Genomic DNA, 18,550 nt, shown 5'->3' with positions numbered 1-18,550 from the left:
AATGGGGAAGGTGTGTCCCTGAAGGTCAGTTCAGAGCCAGTGCTGTACGAATGGGGAAGGCATTCTGGCAAGCCAGAGTTTGCATCCACATTTGCCCACATCAGCACTATGGACTAAGGGGCTGGCACTCTGTAACTAGTTACAAGCAGCTCCCCTCTTTGCCTGCTCAAGGTTAAGTAACTGTCAAATTTCACCTCCATTTTGACACACCATACATATCTTACTACTGGCCACGGTTGATTCAGACTTGAGCTTTTACCTGCAAGCTCACACTTGGGTGAGGTCAGCAAATGGTGAAACATAGAAGGGGAGTAGGAAGGAGTTCCACAATACACAGAATATCTACAGAAGTGCTTTTTCGCATTTTACAGTGAGCAGACTCAGGGATGCATGTCCAGTTTCCAATTTGAACTTCACTTCTTACTGGCTGTGTGATCTGGGGAAAGGACTTGTTTTTACAGTTGAGCCTTTGTTTGCAAGCTGCCAGTAACATTAGGACTCCATGGGATGGCTCTGAAGATTAAGTGAGTCAATAATCAAGAGTGTTACCAGCAGCAATACATACTAAATGAATCTTTCCTGCCATCATTTTTAGGAGTTCCTGGAGAACATGGGGCCCAGCTTGCCACTATACAATAAACTGGAAACTTACATTCATGGAAACAGCCGGCTGCTTCTCATGGGTTGAGCCACATGCTTAAATCTCCATTTTAGGATGGCCTGTAGATTTCTCCAGCATCTATAGTGGGTAACTCATTGAGATGAGAACAAATGTTGGAATCCCACCATCTAGACCTCTATGTAATGTGTCAATATCCCACCTCATCAGCAATGCCAGCAAGTGAAACTGACATGGCCAGTGTGGAATGAAATCCACGGCCCTTAGTTCCACCCCAAGCACAGGGTTCTCTATGCTGATGTGCCAACTGGTCAGAAGAGGACATGGAGGAGCTGAGGTGGGTTCTAAGCTGCCACAAGATGGGCTCTGTACTTTCATATTTTAAGGACATCTCGAAAGATGACCTGTCCATGTTAAAATCTCACACAGTGTGATGCTCTGCCACACCCTGTATACATGTATATATGTATAGCACAGCTTTCTAAGGGCATGTACATAAAGCAGTCCAATGCAGAGACTTCAAGAGTGTTTGAGTAAGGACCCATGTTTGATCTCTCTCCAGATCCCACATAATCCATATGCACAAAATTGAGGCAAGCACAAGGTCACACATGCCCACTAGGTGACACAAGTGTCTGGAGTTCAATTGTAGTGGCTGACGCCCTGGTATGCCAATTCTCTCTCTTTTTCTTAAAAAAAAGTGTTAGAAGTTATAAGTTGGATTAATTTACAGGCTGTTTCTTAGGCAGAAAGCAGTTTTATCTATGGATAATTCATCTTATTTACTTTGTACAAAAATGCAATAATCAGCCTACAACTTAAAAAAATGCACCCAGTTAAAGGATGAAGGCAAAAAATAACCCTGAGCCTGCTACTCACATTCTTACTGGGTTTTCTTGTACCTAACAATCCCAGCCAGTCATCTGTAGTCCTTACCTACCCAGCTTTCTCTCTGGGACTTCTGACATAGGATCCTTCCTGGACCTAACCTGACTTCCTTTAGTGTCTTCTGTTCCTTTGCTCCCACTCACACTTCAGTCCATAGCACTCTTTTCTTGTTGCTCCTCCACCTGGTGTGAAATGAAGAGTTCCATCCAGTCCATTCCAGGGCCCACTTCTCTTGTGCATGTGCAGCCATGACTGGGAAGTAGATCAAGGTAAGTCCTTCATCCCTTTGTTTCCATTTCTCTAGCCCAACTGTCAGCACCTTAAAGGTGAAGAATAGGTGATTTTTCCCCTTTTGAAATCTAGTTTCTACTTAAATATTTCACTACTTGGATCTCACCAGTAGAAAGAAAATTCCATCTTATACAAAATGTAAACTTGGTAAGCAATTTAATTCTTTGACTGTTTCTTTAGTTGGAAATATGAAATTATAAACTCTCCACATGAACTTATTCTAAAAATAAGTGAAAGGCTTAATATTATTTCTATAAAGAAATTTATAAGATAGTATGAATTATATATGGGTTTTTTTTTCTGAGTTGAAATTGGATAGCTTGGAAAACTTTTATGAACAGACACAAATATCTAATAACATAGGTTCTGAGATATTCAGACTTGACCTCCTAACACCACGACTATTGTGCATCCTTGGGCAAACTGGTACCTTTTCTGAGCCTCATTTCAATTATGAGAATAATCAGATACTCTCTATTGTGACTCTCCAAGAAAGAGGAGGTCTTATCACTTTGATTAGACGCTACTTTGTCATGCACTTGGCTGTGACTTGAAGGAAGCCTTGTCTCCTCAGATAGATGGCTGTGGGCCTCAGTGCCTAAGTCAGTGCTGGGGGCCAAGGAGACTGTCATTGACAATATCTAGGCCAACTTCTTGTCTCCTAAGCTTAACTTAGTCAGAATTAACCCTCTGTGAAGTAAGTATCTGCCCTTTCTCCCTTGGTCTAGTTCACCCTATCAGGGAAAGACTGGAGGAAATGAACTCTCTGTAAGTGCTGGTATCTCTCAGGGTCCAGCCAAGGTAATTGGAACTATCTTAGGGCTTTCCATAAAATTTAATATGAAATTGATCTCATACCAGTGACAAGAGAAATCTAGAGGTAAAACAGAGATACTGAAGTAACCCAGAAGTGAGAAAGAATGGAAAGCTATTACCTCTGTAAGGCATCAAGGGACAACGGGAAGAGGGACAGCCACAGTCAGGGCCTAGCGTGTCATCCTAGAACTAAAAAAAAGGGTTACCACCAAGAATTGGGGCCACAAAGAGCAGGACCAGGTGGTGAAATCACATAGAAGGTCAACTGGGATTGTGGTAATGGGTGACTGACCTGCATTCCCTTCCTGCACAATGTTTTTCTACCAGAGTCTCTGCTGCCCAAGATGTCCTGTAAGCCAGGTACAAGGGAGCCTGAGATACACAATACAGAGTAAACAGGGCAAGGGAAAGGTAAGTGAGGGCATACAGGCTGCAGGTGGTACAGTACAATCCTCATGTGTATAAGGTCATGTATTTGATCCTAAATACCACAAATAAAACTAGTAACATATAAAGCATCTCCTAACCATTGTAAGCATTAATATTATCATCATGTTGTATCCTATTCATACCACAACCTGTATCAAATATTTGATATATATATATATATATATATATATATATATATATATATATATATATATATATCATCTCATTTAATTGTCACAGCCATAAAGTATATACTCAATGCTTAGTGAAGTACCAAGGGCTTCTGAAACACTCCTCAGTTAGTGAGGCACTTTGTTTGCAAAAGTGCCAAGGGTGGGGATATCCACGTACCAGACGTAGAGACATACTATACTGTCCATCTACCTGAGTGTGAGGCAAGTGACATCTCTGGGAACTCTGGCACCCTGAGCTGAATCCAAATTTCAGTGTCATGCTCTTGACAAGGTGGTATATAACACCTTTTTCTTTCCATCTTCCTTCTTTCCTTCTCTTCCTTCTGCTTCAATCAAATGTTAAAGAAATGTATTCTAGATTAGTTTTGTTTCCATGTGTGCATGTGTGTGATGGGCATGTTGTGTGCAGATGCTCATGCCCCATATGCATGAACATGGGGATGAAAGGAGAATGCTGGGTATCCTTTTCTTATTTCTTATTGACATAGTTTCATGCAAAAAGTTCTCTCCCTCAACCCAAAGCTGCTACCTGTCAACAACCCATGATTCTCTGGCATGTCCCTATTCCCAGACTAGGGCTACAGGCATGTACAGTCACATGCAGCCTTTTACATAGATCCTAGCAAGTCAGATTTGGTTGTCTTTGGCCCAAGAGGCAGTCATGCTTAAGACACAAGTGCCCTTAACTGCTAAGCCATCTCCCCAGCTAAGTTATTTTTAATTAATTTACTAATATGCAATGATAAAAAGAAAGAGAGGGAGAGAGAGAGAGATTTGGCTGGGGCTCTAGCCACTGCAAATGAATTCCAGATGCATGTGTCACTTTACATCTGGCTTTATGTGGGTACTGGGGAAACAAACTGGTCATTGGGCTTTGCAGGCAAATGCCTTAACCTTTGAGCCATCTCTCCAGCCTATTAAAAAAGTTATTTATGGGCTGAGGAGGACATGGCTTAGTGGTTCAGGCACTTGCCTGAGAAGTATGAGGAGCCAGGTTCAATTCGCCAGTGCCCACATAAAGCTAGATGCACAAGGTAGCACATTTGTCTGGAGTTCGTTTGCAGTGGCTAGAAGCCCTGGTGCACCCATTACTGGTCTGCCTCTCTCTCAGTCTCTCTTTCTCAAGTGAATAAATAAATAAAATGTTTATTTAAAAAGTAATTTATTTATTTATTTTAGACAATGATTTTGTTTTGTAGAATACTTCTGTAAGGCTGTATACATAGTAGCACTTGACATGCTTAGCAGTTCTGCCTGATTACCTAGAGTGCCCTCAAAGTAAACTCCTCAGTCCAGGCCAGAGACACATGGGCTGGTCAGTCCTATGGATATTCTTGTGGCCCTTGCCAGTTCTGGGCTGCAATAGCCCAAGCTTCAATACTTTTGTAGTATCCCATTACTTTTCTAGTACATTTTTAACAGCCTGGTTCAGACCTAGACATCTTGTTCTGAACAGATCTCCCCATGTTTATATGGTCTGCCTAACAACTGAAGGCTTTTGAGTCTGAAGACTTTTCTGATATAAGTGGTTTTCTTTTTTCTACATAGTCATTTGTTTATTTATTTGTTATTATTTTTAACTTTATTTTGACAACCTCTGTACATGTAGACAACATACTATGATTTATTACAAGCTTCCTCAAATCCTATTTGGAAGCAGAATGTGATTAGACAAATAAACAACATGTTTGTTTTCTATGCAAAACTGCCAAGATAAAGATAAGTGGCTGTGTCTCCTCTATATCCAAGGGCTAATGGTTCTTACCCACCTGTCATACCTTTTAAAGAGTTACTACAGCTGTAGGCTTGGCCTTCTCATTTTCTCAAGGAGAAGGAAGAATTTCTTCTTCCCTACTGACTCAAGAGCTGGCTATCTTTTGCAGCAGCTGTCTGCCTTATTTCTAGCACATACCCCATAAATCCACCTGCCCAATGAACGTACAAGATTGAAACTCAAAGTCAATTATAGAATTTTGATTCAAGACCCACACGCACACACAAACCTTTCTAGATCTGTTCCATGGTCATCTGTCAGGCTGGCTGTCACAGCTGCTCTACCTCCAGAGGTGTAGGAGCAAAGAATGCATCCTGGCTCCACAGGAAGAACATGAGTGAAATGTGCATTAATGGGGCAAAATAAGCCAGTGGAGTGATTAATATGGCCTTGCCTTCAATATTATGTTTATCCAGGTTGATTATGTAGCACTTAATTGCTAATTTGCCATACTTAAACCAAAAGTGCTTTTAATTTTTAATGAGATAAGGGAGGAAGATACCTATGCTTAGTAAGGAGCAGATATTTTACTCCCCTCTTTTGTTTTGCCCAACCAATTAATAACAATTCTTAGGAAACACATTCCTCTCATCAATTTTCTCTTACTGACTTCTTCCTGAGCTCCAAGATGGAAACAGATGGAATCCACTTAAACTCTTGATTTAACTACAGGCCCTACCTTTTCTGATCATGGCCTAATTTAGTATGATGATTGTTAAACTTTGTGAGTGATCTCAACATAAAGGGAAAAAACTACCTTATCCATTTTATTTTGGTTTACTGCAATAAGGAAAATCATATGTTATATGCCTTAAAATCAAAAACTCATAAAGTATACTTCTAATTTTGAGCTAAATATTTTGACTTTTACATCCATGGTGCTATTATTTAATCTGGATTGGAGCCAGGAAATTGAATAATTAATCAGAAACTGAATTTGTTTCTGTTTAAGGAAAATTTTCAGAAAGATAAAAAATGTATTGTCATTCAGCTATGGCAGTTAGTAAAACACATGTTAGGACCAACCTCACATTCTTAATTTAGATCTTGAAACTGTTAACTATCATTATAAAGGTTTTTGTTGATTTTGTTCTGTGGGGCATTAACATATAGAATATGTGCTCAGAAAACTAAATCAGAAATCTAAATCCATCTAATTAGAGACCAGCATCTCTTATCTCCAGAAATACATGCTCAAACAGTAAAAGGGTAAAAGGTTACTAAAGAAATTGCTATCAGAACCATATGTGAAGTGAATAGAATACCAAAATGACTTGGGATGAAAGTTTAATAGAACTAAAATTCACAGCCAAAGGCTCCATGCACACATGAAATGCAAACCATGAACTGTCATATCCTATTGGTGAAAGCATAACATCTTGTTGTATACAAAAACCCTAAAAATAGAGAAGAGCTTTTCATGAAACATTATATAGCTTCATAATTTGTTTTACACAAATATTTTCAACAAAAAATTTAGCTAAGAGATGTCAGAAGAAAGATATTCATTAAAGCAATGAAAACAACCTAGATAGTCAAGAATTGGAGTCTGAGGAAACAAGAATGCTATAGAAAGTTATACAGCTTGCAGCAATGACAAAGAGCTTTACTAAAAGTTTGTAGGTGGGGACAAAAGACCATAAAACAGTACACATTATATGAATAGTTTATAAAAGTAAGATGATTAGTATGACATACAAAAGACAAAAAGAACAGAGACTAGGCTATTAAATATTAAAACAAGTAACATTCTAACAGCTGATCTGGCAGAGGGTAGACAGAAGGAAAGCTTCTCGCACCCAGCCCACATCTCTCCAGCCAACATGACTGGTGGGAGGAAGTCCCCTATCTGCCTCTGCTCTTGTCCCTCTCACCCTGCCTGTGTCAGGATCTCCAGCCAACTCAATCAGTGGAACAGAAGGTGACCAGCAGAAGATAAGCCCAAGCACTGAGCCCGACCACACGGTCCACATAGGAGAGCTCTAGTCAGCCTGACATCAGTCTTCTACTGGTAAGCTCCACACAGGGTCACAAGTGTAACAAAAAAGGATCATGTAGAGTGAGGCGTAACCAGACTGGCTGGTAAATAACAGGGTGAACACTATTGTGATTCAGCTTAAATAGCTGCAAGCAATCTATAGTGGATCATGGAAGAAATCAAGGAGGAAATTAAAACTGTTCTAGAAATTAATGAAAATGTTATCACAGCATACCAGATCCACTGGGATATAAACAAGACAGCTCCAAGAGGCAAGTTTATAGCCATAAGGGAAGATACTGAAAATTTTGAGATATGTCATATGAACAGTGTAATAATGCAATTTAAGGTGGTAGAAAGACATTAAGATGCTAATCCCCACTACAATAGATACCATGAAATAGTTAACATTTGGGAAGAAATCAATGAAACACAGTAAAAGATAATATATATCTGGCCATGATGGTGTACACCTTTAATCTCAGCACGTGGGAGGCAGAGGTAGGAGGATTGGTTTGAGTTTGAGGCCAGCCTGAGACTACAGACTGAATTCTAGGTCAGCCTGGGCTGAAACACTGCCTCAAAAAAAAAAAAAAAAAAAAAGGACATAATAATATACAAAATCAATCAAAGAAAGAGTTGGTTCTTTGAAAATAATTAATAAGATTTATGAGCTCCTAGCCAAACTAATCAAAAGAAAGAGAAAATATCTAAATAAATAAAATTAGAGACAAAAAGGAATTATTACAATAGACCCAGTGAAATCCAGATTTATCATGGAATACTATAAAAATATAGATTTGAAGAAGTCTGAATACCTAAATGAAATGGGCACATTTCCAAATTCATGACCTACCAAAATTAAAACCAGAAGATATAAATAACTTAAATAGACCCATAATGTGCAATGAGATTGAAGCAGTAACTAAGTCTCCCAACACAAAAAAATCCAGGATCAGATGGATATACTGATGCATTCTATGAAATTTTTATGGAAGATCTAAAAATTGTTGCACAAAATAGAAAGGAAAGAAATACTACCAAACTCATTCTATGAAGTCAGTACTATCCTGATATGAAAATGAAAGACACAATAAAATAGAAAGCTATAGAACAATTTCCCTTGATAAACAGAGATGCAAAAATCCTCAACAAGATATTTGCAAACAGCATTCAAAAACACATTAAAATGATTATACATTATGACCAAGTGAGCTTTGTACTAGAGATGCAAGGTTGGCTCAACATATGCAAATCAATAGATATGATTCATCACATAAATAAATTTAAGGACAGAATTCATACAACCATCTCTATACATGCAGAGACACGTCTGACAAAGTTCAACATTTCCTCATGCAGAGTGTTGTGAAGAAACTAGGAAGAAGTAGAACCTATCACACAATAGCCAAGGCTATTACTGACAAAGCTACAACAAACATTATTCTGAATGGGAAAAACTAAAAACAATTCCTCTGAAATCTTGAACAAGACACAGGAGACCATTGTTTCCACTCTGATTCAATATAGTCCTCAAGGTCTTATCTAGAACAACAAGAAAAGGACACAAAAGGAATGAAAATAGGGAAGATGAAATGAAAGTATTCCTATTTGTAGATTGCAAGATTCTATATTGAAGTAACCCTACAGACTCAACCAAAACACTGTTAGATAATAAGCACGTTCAGCAAAATTTCAGGGTACAAAATCAATGTGAAAATCAGCACCTTGGGCTAGGGAGATGGCTCAGTGGCTAAAGGCTGTTGCTTGCAAAGCCCAATGGCCTGGGTTCAAATCGTCAATACCCATGTAAAGCCATATGCACAAAGTGGTGCATACATCTGGAGTTTGCGGTGGCGGGAGGCCCTGTGCACCCATTCTTTCTCTTTCTCTGTTCTCCCACCCCCTATCTTAAATAAATTAATTAATATTTCAAACAGTATGTTTAGTATATTACAATTAATTTTCTAAGAAAGAAATTAGGGAAAATGTCCCTTTCAAAAAACTCACCACAGGGGATGGAGAGATGTACCAATAGTTATAAGCACTTGCTTACAAAGCCTGAAGGCCCAGTATCAAAAAAGTCCAGATGCAAAGAGTGGCAGAATGGACCTGGAGTTCATTTGCAGTGGCAGAAGGCTGTAGCTCTCTCTTAAATATTTAAATATTAAAAAGGAAAAGAAACTCCAACAAAATGAAGTACCTAGGAGGTACTAGGAGGACTCTTACAAATAAAACTCTAAGCCACTGAAAAAAGAATAAAATAAATTGCCAGGTGTTGGAGAGGCCTTCCAATGCTCCTGGGTTAGCAAAATCAATTTTGTAGAAATAGCTATATTGATAAAAATCATCTACAGATTCAATGCAATTCCCATAAAATTTCCAATGACACTCTTCTCACAATTAGGAAAAACGTTCATATGGAAACACAAAAGACCACATACAATCAAAACAACCCTAGCTAGAAAGAACAATGCTGGAGATATCACAATTCTTGGCCTTAAATTATACTATAGAGCCATAGTGACAAAGCCACCATGGTACCGGCCCAATAAAAGACACAGATTATGGACTCCAAGGAGAAGCTCCCACTAATCTTTGGCCAAAGGAAAGGCTACAACGATCAATATATTGCTACATTAACAATGCTTATCACTTTAATTTATGCTGATCTCACTCTCTGTTGTAGAATCCACTTTTCCTTTTCAGAAGGTAGTGAGAACTAACAACAACTTATACTTAAAACAAAGCATCATAGCTTAGGGAATTTTGCAGAAGAGGGGCAAAAAGAGTCACAGGGTAGAAGGGAATATCCAGAGGCATTGCCCCCACCCAACTATGAATGGCTGCTCCTCTCACAACTCATAACCCACAACCACATGGTAAATACTAGCAATACCACTGAGTTGGGCCCTCAGTGGAATGGGGGCAAAGAAATGGTGATACTAACACATGATGTGTACTAAGTTTCTGCTTAATAAAAAGAGAAGACACATGGACTAATGGAATAGGTGAAAAAACTAAGAAATAAACCCACACAGCTATGGACACCTATTTTTTTTTATTTTTTTTGGTTTATTTTTATTTATTTATTTGAGAGCAACAGACAGAGAAAGAGGGAGAGAGAGAGAGAGAGAGAGACAGGGAGAGAATGGGCGCGCCAGGGCCTCCAGCCACTGCAGATGAATTCCAGATGTGTGTGCCCCCTTGTGCATCTGGCTAACGTGGGTCCTGGGGAATCGAGCCTCGAACCGGGGTCCTTAGGATTCACAGGCAAGCGCTTAACCGCTAAACCATCTCTCCAGCCCTGGACACCTAATTTTTGACAAAGGTATCAAAAACATATATTGGACAAAAAGATAGTCTATCCAACAAATGGTGCTGGCCAAACTGGATATACAGTTACAGAAGAATGAAATTAGACCTCTCTCATCTAGCACAAAGCTCAACTCAAAATGCTCACAAACCTTTACATAATGCCAGAAATCCTAAAAATATTAGAGGAAAACAGACAATATACTAGAAGTCATAGGTATAAGTAAAAAAAAATGAAGTTATAGGTATAAATATTAATAATCAAGAAATGGGACTACATGAAATTAAAAATTTTCTTCACAGCAAAGAAAACTACCAACAAAGTAACAGGAAGCCTATAGCATGGAGAAGATCTTTGCCAGTTATTTCTCTGTAAGGGGGTGGATATCTAGAACATATAAAGAACTATAAAATAATGAACATCAAAAAATACTGCAAATCAACAAATGGGCTAATAAAATGAACAAGTAGTTCTCAAAGTAAGAAACACAAATGGCCAAAAGATACTTAAAAAAATAAATAAAACTATTCAACATCTTAGCCTTGAGGGAAATGCAAATTAAAACCATTTTGAGATGCCGTCTCACCCCGCTCAGAACGACTACCTTCAGGAAAACGGATGAGAACACATGGCAGCAAGGCAGTGGGAAGGAGGACATTACGCACTGTTGGTGGGAGTGTACGGGAATCAACATTTCTCAAAAAGGTAACAAATGAATTAACATATGACCAAGCTATTTCATTCCTGGGCATATACACAAATGACTCTATATGCTACCATATAAATATCTGTACATCCATGTGATCTATTCACAATGGCTGGGAAATGGAATCAACCTAGACATGCATCAACTGATGAATGGATAATGAAAATGTGGTACATATACACAATGTAGTTTTACTCAGTTGTAAAGAAAAGTGATGTTACGAAATTTTCAAGAAAATAAGTGAAGTTGGAAAACATTATATTAGGTCAGGTAAGTCTCATAAAGACAAAAATCACATGGATCCCTGTATATATGAGTGAGTGAGTATAGGCTATAATTTGATACAGGGGGATCAGGAGAGGGGAACAAGAGTTGATGGGGGTGGCTAGGACAAAAAGAAAATATGTACTGTGAAAGTGAAAAGAGAGCTATGTTGGGAAGAGGGGGTCATGATGAAGAGGAGGATGGGGAAAAAGAGGAAAAGGGAAATAAAAGCATGTTCAAAAACACCACAGCAACTTAATTCTTTGTATGCTACTAAAATTTCTAAATTTAAGAAAAAATAAGTTACATTAGTGTAATAAGGCTAATGTTTCTATAATTTCTTCCATCTTAACAGAATGTTCTTATTTTCCCCCTAACATCACAAATTATCTGTGGCATTACCAAAGTGGGGTCAAGGGGACTAAAACACACCAGCAAATGGGTGAGGTCACCCTTCTGAGCATCTTCTGTTCTTCAGCTTTTCCAAGCCTGCAGAAGTTGAAGTCATGATAGTTAGCTGTATTTTGTAAACTAAAACTGGTATTTAGGTGACAGAAAGGCAAATAGGACTAAAAGTCACAGGAAATTGACTCCAAATCAAACAAAACAGGAGGGATGTTGTCCACAAAACCTCAGGCTTGTTTATTGTAGGTGATGGGTAGAAGCAAAGTCCACGCAGTGTGAGGGAGCGAGAGTCTTCAAGGGAGCAAGGCCTGACCTCTAGGATAGACCTTTGTGGTCAGCACAGAAGCTTTTCTTGTGGGCACACACTACAGAAGGGTGAATCATGGCAGCGCCCAGCTAGTCACTTGTATGTATTGGTCTGGGAGCCTCAGGGATCATGGGGAAGGTCGATGGCAGAAGGTGCAGTCAGTGGTGGATGGGGCAGCCTGGCTTGCAGAGTGGGAGGAGGAGAGCTTTCTGATGATCTGGGCTTATTTCTTTCCACAGGCACTCCCCTTTAAATGACTTGGAGGGGGTTGCAGTTGAGGATCTTGAAAAGTCCATAAGTGGTGTTTATTTACCTTGGAATGAGCACTCCACTGCTTTCAGGGGAAGTGTGTGGGGGCAGAGATATATCCACTCAAGATAAATAGCACTGTTGGAATGAGTTTGTTTTGTATTATCTTGGAAAAGAGACAACTTTTTAACATAAGAAAGTACAGAAAGCAAAGGATATCTGCAGGGAGCCTGAAGGAAACAGTAAAAAGCTGCTTCACAGCTACCTCTTCCATTTGATTGTTTGTTTTTTTTTTCTCCTGATTCTTTGAAGCCAGCTTTTTTCCCCCCTTGCATTGATTAGAACTTCTTTCCCATCGATACTTAGAAAAATGGAAGCAGATTGACTTTTCATAAACTTATTTTTTTCTAGTTTCTTCATTTTCTAGGATCTAGATGTCTACCGAAGTGTTATACTTTGCCCCCGTCTCTAATTATAGTTATGGGTTTTCCACAGTTAAAGGGGATTGGAGGTGATAAGGAAGAAAGGTCATAGGTCAGGCCTATATGGATTCCATACTCATACAAATAAGAAGACTCCCTTCTGCATATCCCTTCCTATTAGTCAACATCTGGACTTTCACCCTGAGAGCAACATACATATGTCTAGTTTATATGGTATTAAACTGCATGTACAAAGATGGCTATGACTCACTCTCAGGAGGTTGCACTCTTCATTTTATAAAACTTAAATCTGAAAAACTACATAGAGGAGGATAGCTACATATGACACTGTTCACCCTTCTACTCTTCAAATGAGAATAGTGACAAAAATTAGCAAGGAATGCTGGAAAGGCCAGGAAAAGAGAAGAGACTCGGGAGCAGATGAAAGAATGGAAGGTGGAAGCTAGAAATTGTCAGTATACTTCAAAGTTAATAAAGGGACTTGTACTTAACCAATCCCTCCCATGAACACCTACCAGAAAACACCATCCTCTGCCCACCCCTGCACCCCACTAATATTTCCTTGGGCTTGTAGTCTATATAAGATTGTAATAGCTTTTTAAAAAAAATTACTTATTCATTTATTTATCTGAGAAACAAAGATGGAGGGAGAGAGGGAGAGAGAGATACCAAAAGAGAATGGGTGTACCAAGGCCTCCAGCCACTGCAAACAAACTCCAGATGCATATGGCCCTATGTGCATGTGGCTTATGTGGGTACTGGGGAATTTAACCAGGGTCTTTAGGCATTGCAAGCAAGTGCCTTAATCACTGTGCCATCTCTCCAGCCTGTAATAGCTTAAAAAAAACAACCTGCCAAGGCTCCATTCTGATTCATTGCTACTATCACAGATAAGAAGTGTAAGCTCTTGCCAATAGCTGAAGACATTGTGGGATCAGAACACTGGGAAGCCTTTTCTCCCCAGAAACATGAACTTTCCAGGTTCTGTAAGTGATGCCCCTTGTACTTTCCCCAGTCTTTCCTTAATCTAGAGGAGTTGACCCTAGCAGTGTTTAGATACCAGATATGTATCTGTGAGAAGACAAAACATCTGATAGCTGTGGCAGTTGAGTCACTGGCTGGAATCACTAAAGTGCTCTGCCAAACAAGCTAAAATCCTTTAAGTTCTAAGAAAGACTGTGTTGGGCTGGAGAGATGGCTTAGCGGTTAAGCACTTGTCTGTGAAGCCTAAGGACCCCAGTTCAAGGCCCGGTTCCCCAGGTCCCACGTTAGCCAGATGCACAAGGGGGCGCATGCGTCTGGAGTTCATTTGCTGGAAGCCCTGGCGCGGCAATTCTCTCTCTCTCCCTCTATCTGTCTTTCTCTCTGTGTCTGTCGCTCTCAAATAAATAAATTTAAAAAAAAAAGAATAAAAAAAAAGAAAGCCTGTGTTGACATTTAGGTTGAAAATTATGATCCACAAATAGGAAGCAAGTCTGTTTCCCCTCCCATTGCCAACATCTTGAGTTGGTCCCTAAGTCTTGGGCCTACCTCTTTGGGGAAATGTGAATGAAGTCCAGTGTAGGCATTTATGTTTCCAGAGCAGCTCCAAGCATGGACACTAACATGGATTATATGTGTAGGCATGTAAAGGCTCTTTGTTGCAACAGTCTATCCAATGGCAACTTTTAAACATCTTTAACAAAGGACTAAACACTTCAAGAGGACAGATGACATGGTCTGAAAATGTATAAGCAAGCATAGCACTCAGGACTCTGGGGATTTGGCTAGACAAATCATGACAAATAAGAGGTCATGGCTTTCTCAGCCCTTTGCTGAAGAGTGTATTGCCTGAAACTCATGAGGATAGACACATTCTTCCTCAGGCCGTACAGAAGAGTTAACTTTGTCCTTAAGATGCTATGGGCCTTGCAGCTGCTACCTGTCACTGGTCCCAGTGTCTTATCTACCCTATTTTAGCTTTTTTTTTCAAATATTAACAGAAAAGTTCATGTTCTAAGGTGTGAACACAGAATAAACTCAGTTTCCATGTAGGGGAAGGTGTGAGTGGAAACTCTTGGAAGTGGAAACCCTGGTTCTGACTAAGGCATCAGTGAGGCACCACAAATCATGACATGCAGCATATGATGGAGCAGCCCTCTCTTGCTATGCTATTTCTGGGGGCTGCAGCTATATCCTGAATTCTGGAAAGTGGCATTTCTTTTCAGAAAATATCTTTGAACATTTAAGAAGTCAAGAAAATAATTACCATGGGATTTTTTTATAATCATGGAAAATGCTAATAAAAATTAAAAAAAATTAAAAAAAAGAAAAAAGATTGAAAAGAAAAAAATAAAGAAAGAAAGAAAATATTTTTAAAACACATTAAGAATAACCATCATTGGGAGGCAGAGGTAGGAGGATCACCATGAGTTCAAGGCCACCCTGGGACTACCAAGTGAATTCCAGGTCAGCCTGAGCAAGAGTGAGACCCTACCCCCAAAAACAACAACAACAACAAAAAAGAAAACCCATTAGTAAGACTCTCATCTTAAGGATGCTTTGACCTTGAGCATGTCCTTAACTGTCTCTGAATCTTGTTTCCCTCATGTAAAATAAAAGAATAGATAGAGCCATCTATCTAACAGGCAAGGAACTACCAACAGTATATAAAGCAGTCTGTTTCAAGTACCAGAGTGGAGTAGCAGGGACTATTGTTCAACTATAAATGGCTCAACTCTGAGGTCCTGGTGCTAGCATTACAGGTTTCTGGCGAGACCCTCTAGTGTACAGACAACACACCCTGAGAGAGGAAGAGTAAGCTCTCTGGAAACTCTTCATTTAAGAGCAGTGATTTCATCAAATCAAGACTCAGCCCTCATGACCTCTTCTAACTCTGCTCACCTTTGAAAGTCTCATCTCAAATGCATTACTGTGGGGGCTCAGTTAGGTCTTCATATGCAGCATGAGCTCTGGAATTCTGGTGGCACATAGATATTCAGTGTGTAACATGAATTCTGGAGTACAGAGATAGTATGTAATTTAAGATAGCCTATTTAATATTTTAATAAGCATCCCTACTATGATTTTGTTTCAATGGTTATAATTTCTTTCAGAAGTACGTCTAGTAGTAAGAACATTTTTAAAAGTTGATATATTAAGATAATAGTTGACAATTCATTATTAATATTTCAACAATAAACATCTCTAGGTGGTATTTTGAGATTAGAAAACATAAAAATATTGAGAAGTCAGTTATCCACCATTTGTTTAAAAGTGTCAGCTAAAATTCACACGGATTCAATGCATTGGGAGGGACATTTCAGTCACCAACTGGACAATGTGTGGTGTGCCACCTTTCCCAAAATGAATTATGGATAATTTAAGCCGATTTTTGTATCTGTAAGTTCCCAATGGTCTACTCCTAAATTATGTAAGCTTACTGGGTCTCTGTTTTGGCCCATGGGGGTTGATATAAGCATTAGGAATGTTTACAAAAAGCGCCTAGCACAGCACCTGCAATATAAGATAGCCATATAAAACTGAATTCTAATTCCTAGACAGGAGGGAAACTGCATTCATGACCTTAACCTTAAGATATTGAGCAAATCGTTAAACTCTCTGATTAAGCTGGCATCTTGGATTCAGACATCTTGATCCTAGCAATTACCATTTCATGTTTAGAGAAGTGGCTTATAAAATAAGGATAGGATATCTGTGATAGGGACTCAATGGGTGTACCTGGCATAAAGAACACACCAGCTAGCTTTAGTTACCAGTATAGCTAAGGAAATACAAGCGCAGTGCCGTTTGGTCTTTAGGATTCTGCATTATTTGAGAACTCAAAGCCTGTCCATGGAGTCCAGCACATGCTGTCTCTTTTGCAATTTGATGGCAGGAAAAGTTTTAGCTTGTACCAGAAACTAGTATGGTTTCTCTTTTTGAAAATAAGAATTACGAAACTTAATGTGAATTCTTTTTTTGTCTTGGCTGCCATAAAGTTCAGAGCCAAATTCTGTACTCAATCATAGTCACCAAATTGTTTCCATCTTCCTATACTTTGTTCCTAATTTTTACTTTTAATTTGTGTTTTCACATTTTCTTTTGTGCTTCTTGTTGACAGAGGTCTGAAAGGTATTTTTAAAGTGATACATTTGAAATAAATAAATAAAATCTGTAGTAACATGAAAAACTGATGTGCTTAAGCCTTACCTGTTTTACTTTCTCAGAGAAAAATGGCCAAAGAAAATTGAAAATAAAACATTTCAGAGCTACTTAAATGAGAGAAAGCAAAACGGAAAACCCCCCACTAACAGAGGCCAAGTCAACTGAAAACTGCAATAAACATGTCTGAGGCCAGAAACACTTGCAATTTTCCTGTCTGGGGCCTATCATTTCTTAATGATATACTGTGTGCTTTCCAAGATGTAAGCTGCTGTCAAGAGGAATGACAGCCTCAGACAGGGGAGGAACCACAGAAATCCATGGCTCCCCACATACCTGTACAGAAGTAAAATCCCCAGAGGCACAGGCACCCAGAATAGCAGCACCCACAAGGACGGACTCCACCTCTTGCGACAGGACCACAGGCACACCTGCACAGAGGAGGTCACAACCTGGTTAGGGAGCACAGCCAGGAACCAGGAAGAGGCAGAAAGCAGTTGCAGAGGCAAAAACACCTAATAGCAAGGTAGCACACTTTTGTCCAGGTTCCCAGGTATTCTGTGCATTGCTGGACCCAGGTAAGACTGAGATGAATCAACACCAGCCCTGCTATTTAGGTCCCAGGGGAAGAAGGATGTGAAGGAAATCAACATAAGCCATGGAGGGGCTGGTTCTCTAACTCGGGTGAATGAAGAGAAGGGAAGCAGGAAGATCACATCTATAGGGGTTTCCTACCTTTCTCACAGTGCAAATGCAATGTTTACATGAGCTGACCATGAGTCTCTACATGGTTTGGGCCCAAGTTTTCACCTCCTTACCTTTCTCCTTGCTATTTCTTGAGTATGTCTTGGGTCTCTTTCAGATACCCACATGGTAAATCCTTCCCTTCCTTCTTGGTGCAACACATCCTTGAGTTTTCCCTGTGCCCAGTATTTAAAATAACACAATACCCTTCTCATTATTTAGCTCTGTCTGTGCTTTTCTCTAACCTCTCTGCCTTATATTTTACTTTTGTTGTTTAGGGTCTCACTCTTACACAGCTATACTATACAAGGATAGGGGCCATGCGTCATCTATGGCTTTTCAACCAGGACACAGATACAGATTATGGTGTGCAAATGATAAACATCTGGGGCAGTAGGCCATGTCAGTGGATGTAAGGCTGAAATCAGCATTTGAAGGAGATGAATCCACCAGGGAGGAGGAAGCCATGTATAGTGGCTTGAATGTAAAATGTCCACCCATAGCTTCCAGTGTTTGAATCATTAATCCCTGGTGGGTGGTGCTATTTGGGAAATTGTGATGCCTTTGGGAGGTGGAGTCTTGCTGGAAGAAGTACATCACCGGGGGAAGGCCTTGGGGTATAGTTCAGCCTTGCTTGCTATACTCCGCTTGCTTTTCTACTTTTGCCCTGATGATGTCATACTAGCTGTCTGTTCCTATCTTGCTTTCTCTGCTACAGTGAAACTTTCCCTCAAAACTGAAAGATAAAATAAACTCTTTCATTTCACAAGCTACTTCTGATTGATTACTTTGTCCCAGTGACAAGAAAGTAACTGCTACAGAAAATTGAATGATTCCAAAAATCTACTGAGGCTAAGTATGTGAAACAAGACGGTCGTCCCCACAAGGAGACTTCGTGAGACCAAGTGTGAAGCCATGAGGATGAACCATGAGGTTCTGGTTGCAATGGATTCCCCAGGATGGTTGTGTTGCCAGGAGTGTGGG

The 18,550-nt window shown here is 39.5% G+C and overlaps 1 protein-coding gene across 9 annotated transcripts in view; it reads right to left on the bottom strand.

Annotated features, from left to right (window-relative positions):
- Positions 1–18,550, bottom strand: part of Fggy (FGGY carbohydrate kinase domain containing) — a 492,311-nt gene that overhangs the window by 55,575 nt on the left and 418,186 nt on the right. For 8 of the 9 annotated variants that reach the window (XM_045151276.1, XM_045151274.1, XM_045151283.1 and 5 more), the window contains one exon: positions 17,159–17,253. The exons of the other annotated variant lie outside the window; for it this stretch is intronic. In XM_045151276.1, coding sequence (XP_045007211.1) covers positions 17,159–17,253 — 95 coding nt within the window. The remainder of the gene's footprint in view (positions 1–17,158; positions 17,254–18,550) is intronic. 9 annotated transcript variants of the gene reach the window in all.

This window comes from Jaculus jaculus, chromosome 5 (assembly GCF_020740685.1).
Source record: "Jaculus jaculus isolate mJacJac1 chromosome 5, mJacJac1.mat.Y.cur, whole genome shotgun sequence".
NCBI classification, from domain to species: Eukaryota; Metazoa; Chordata; class Mammalia; order Rodentia; family Dipodidae; genus Jaculus; species Jaculus jaculus.
This window is presented reverse-complemented; position numbering and strand designations above follow the sequence as displayed.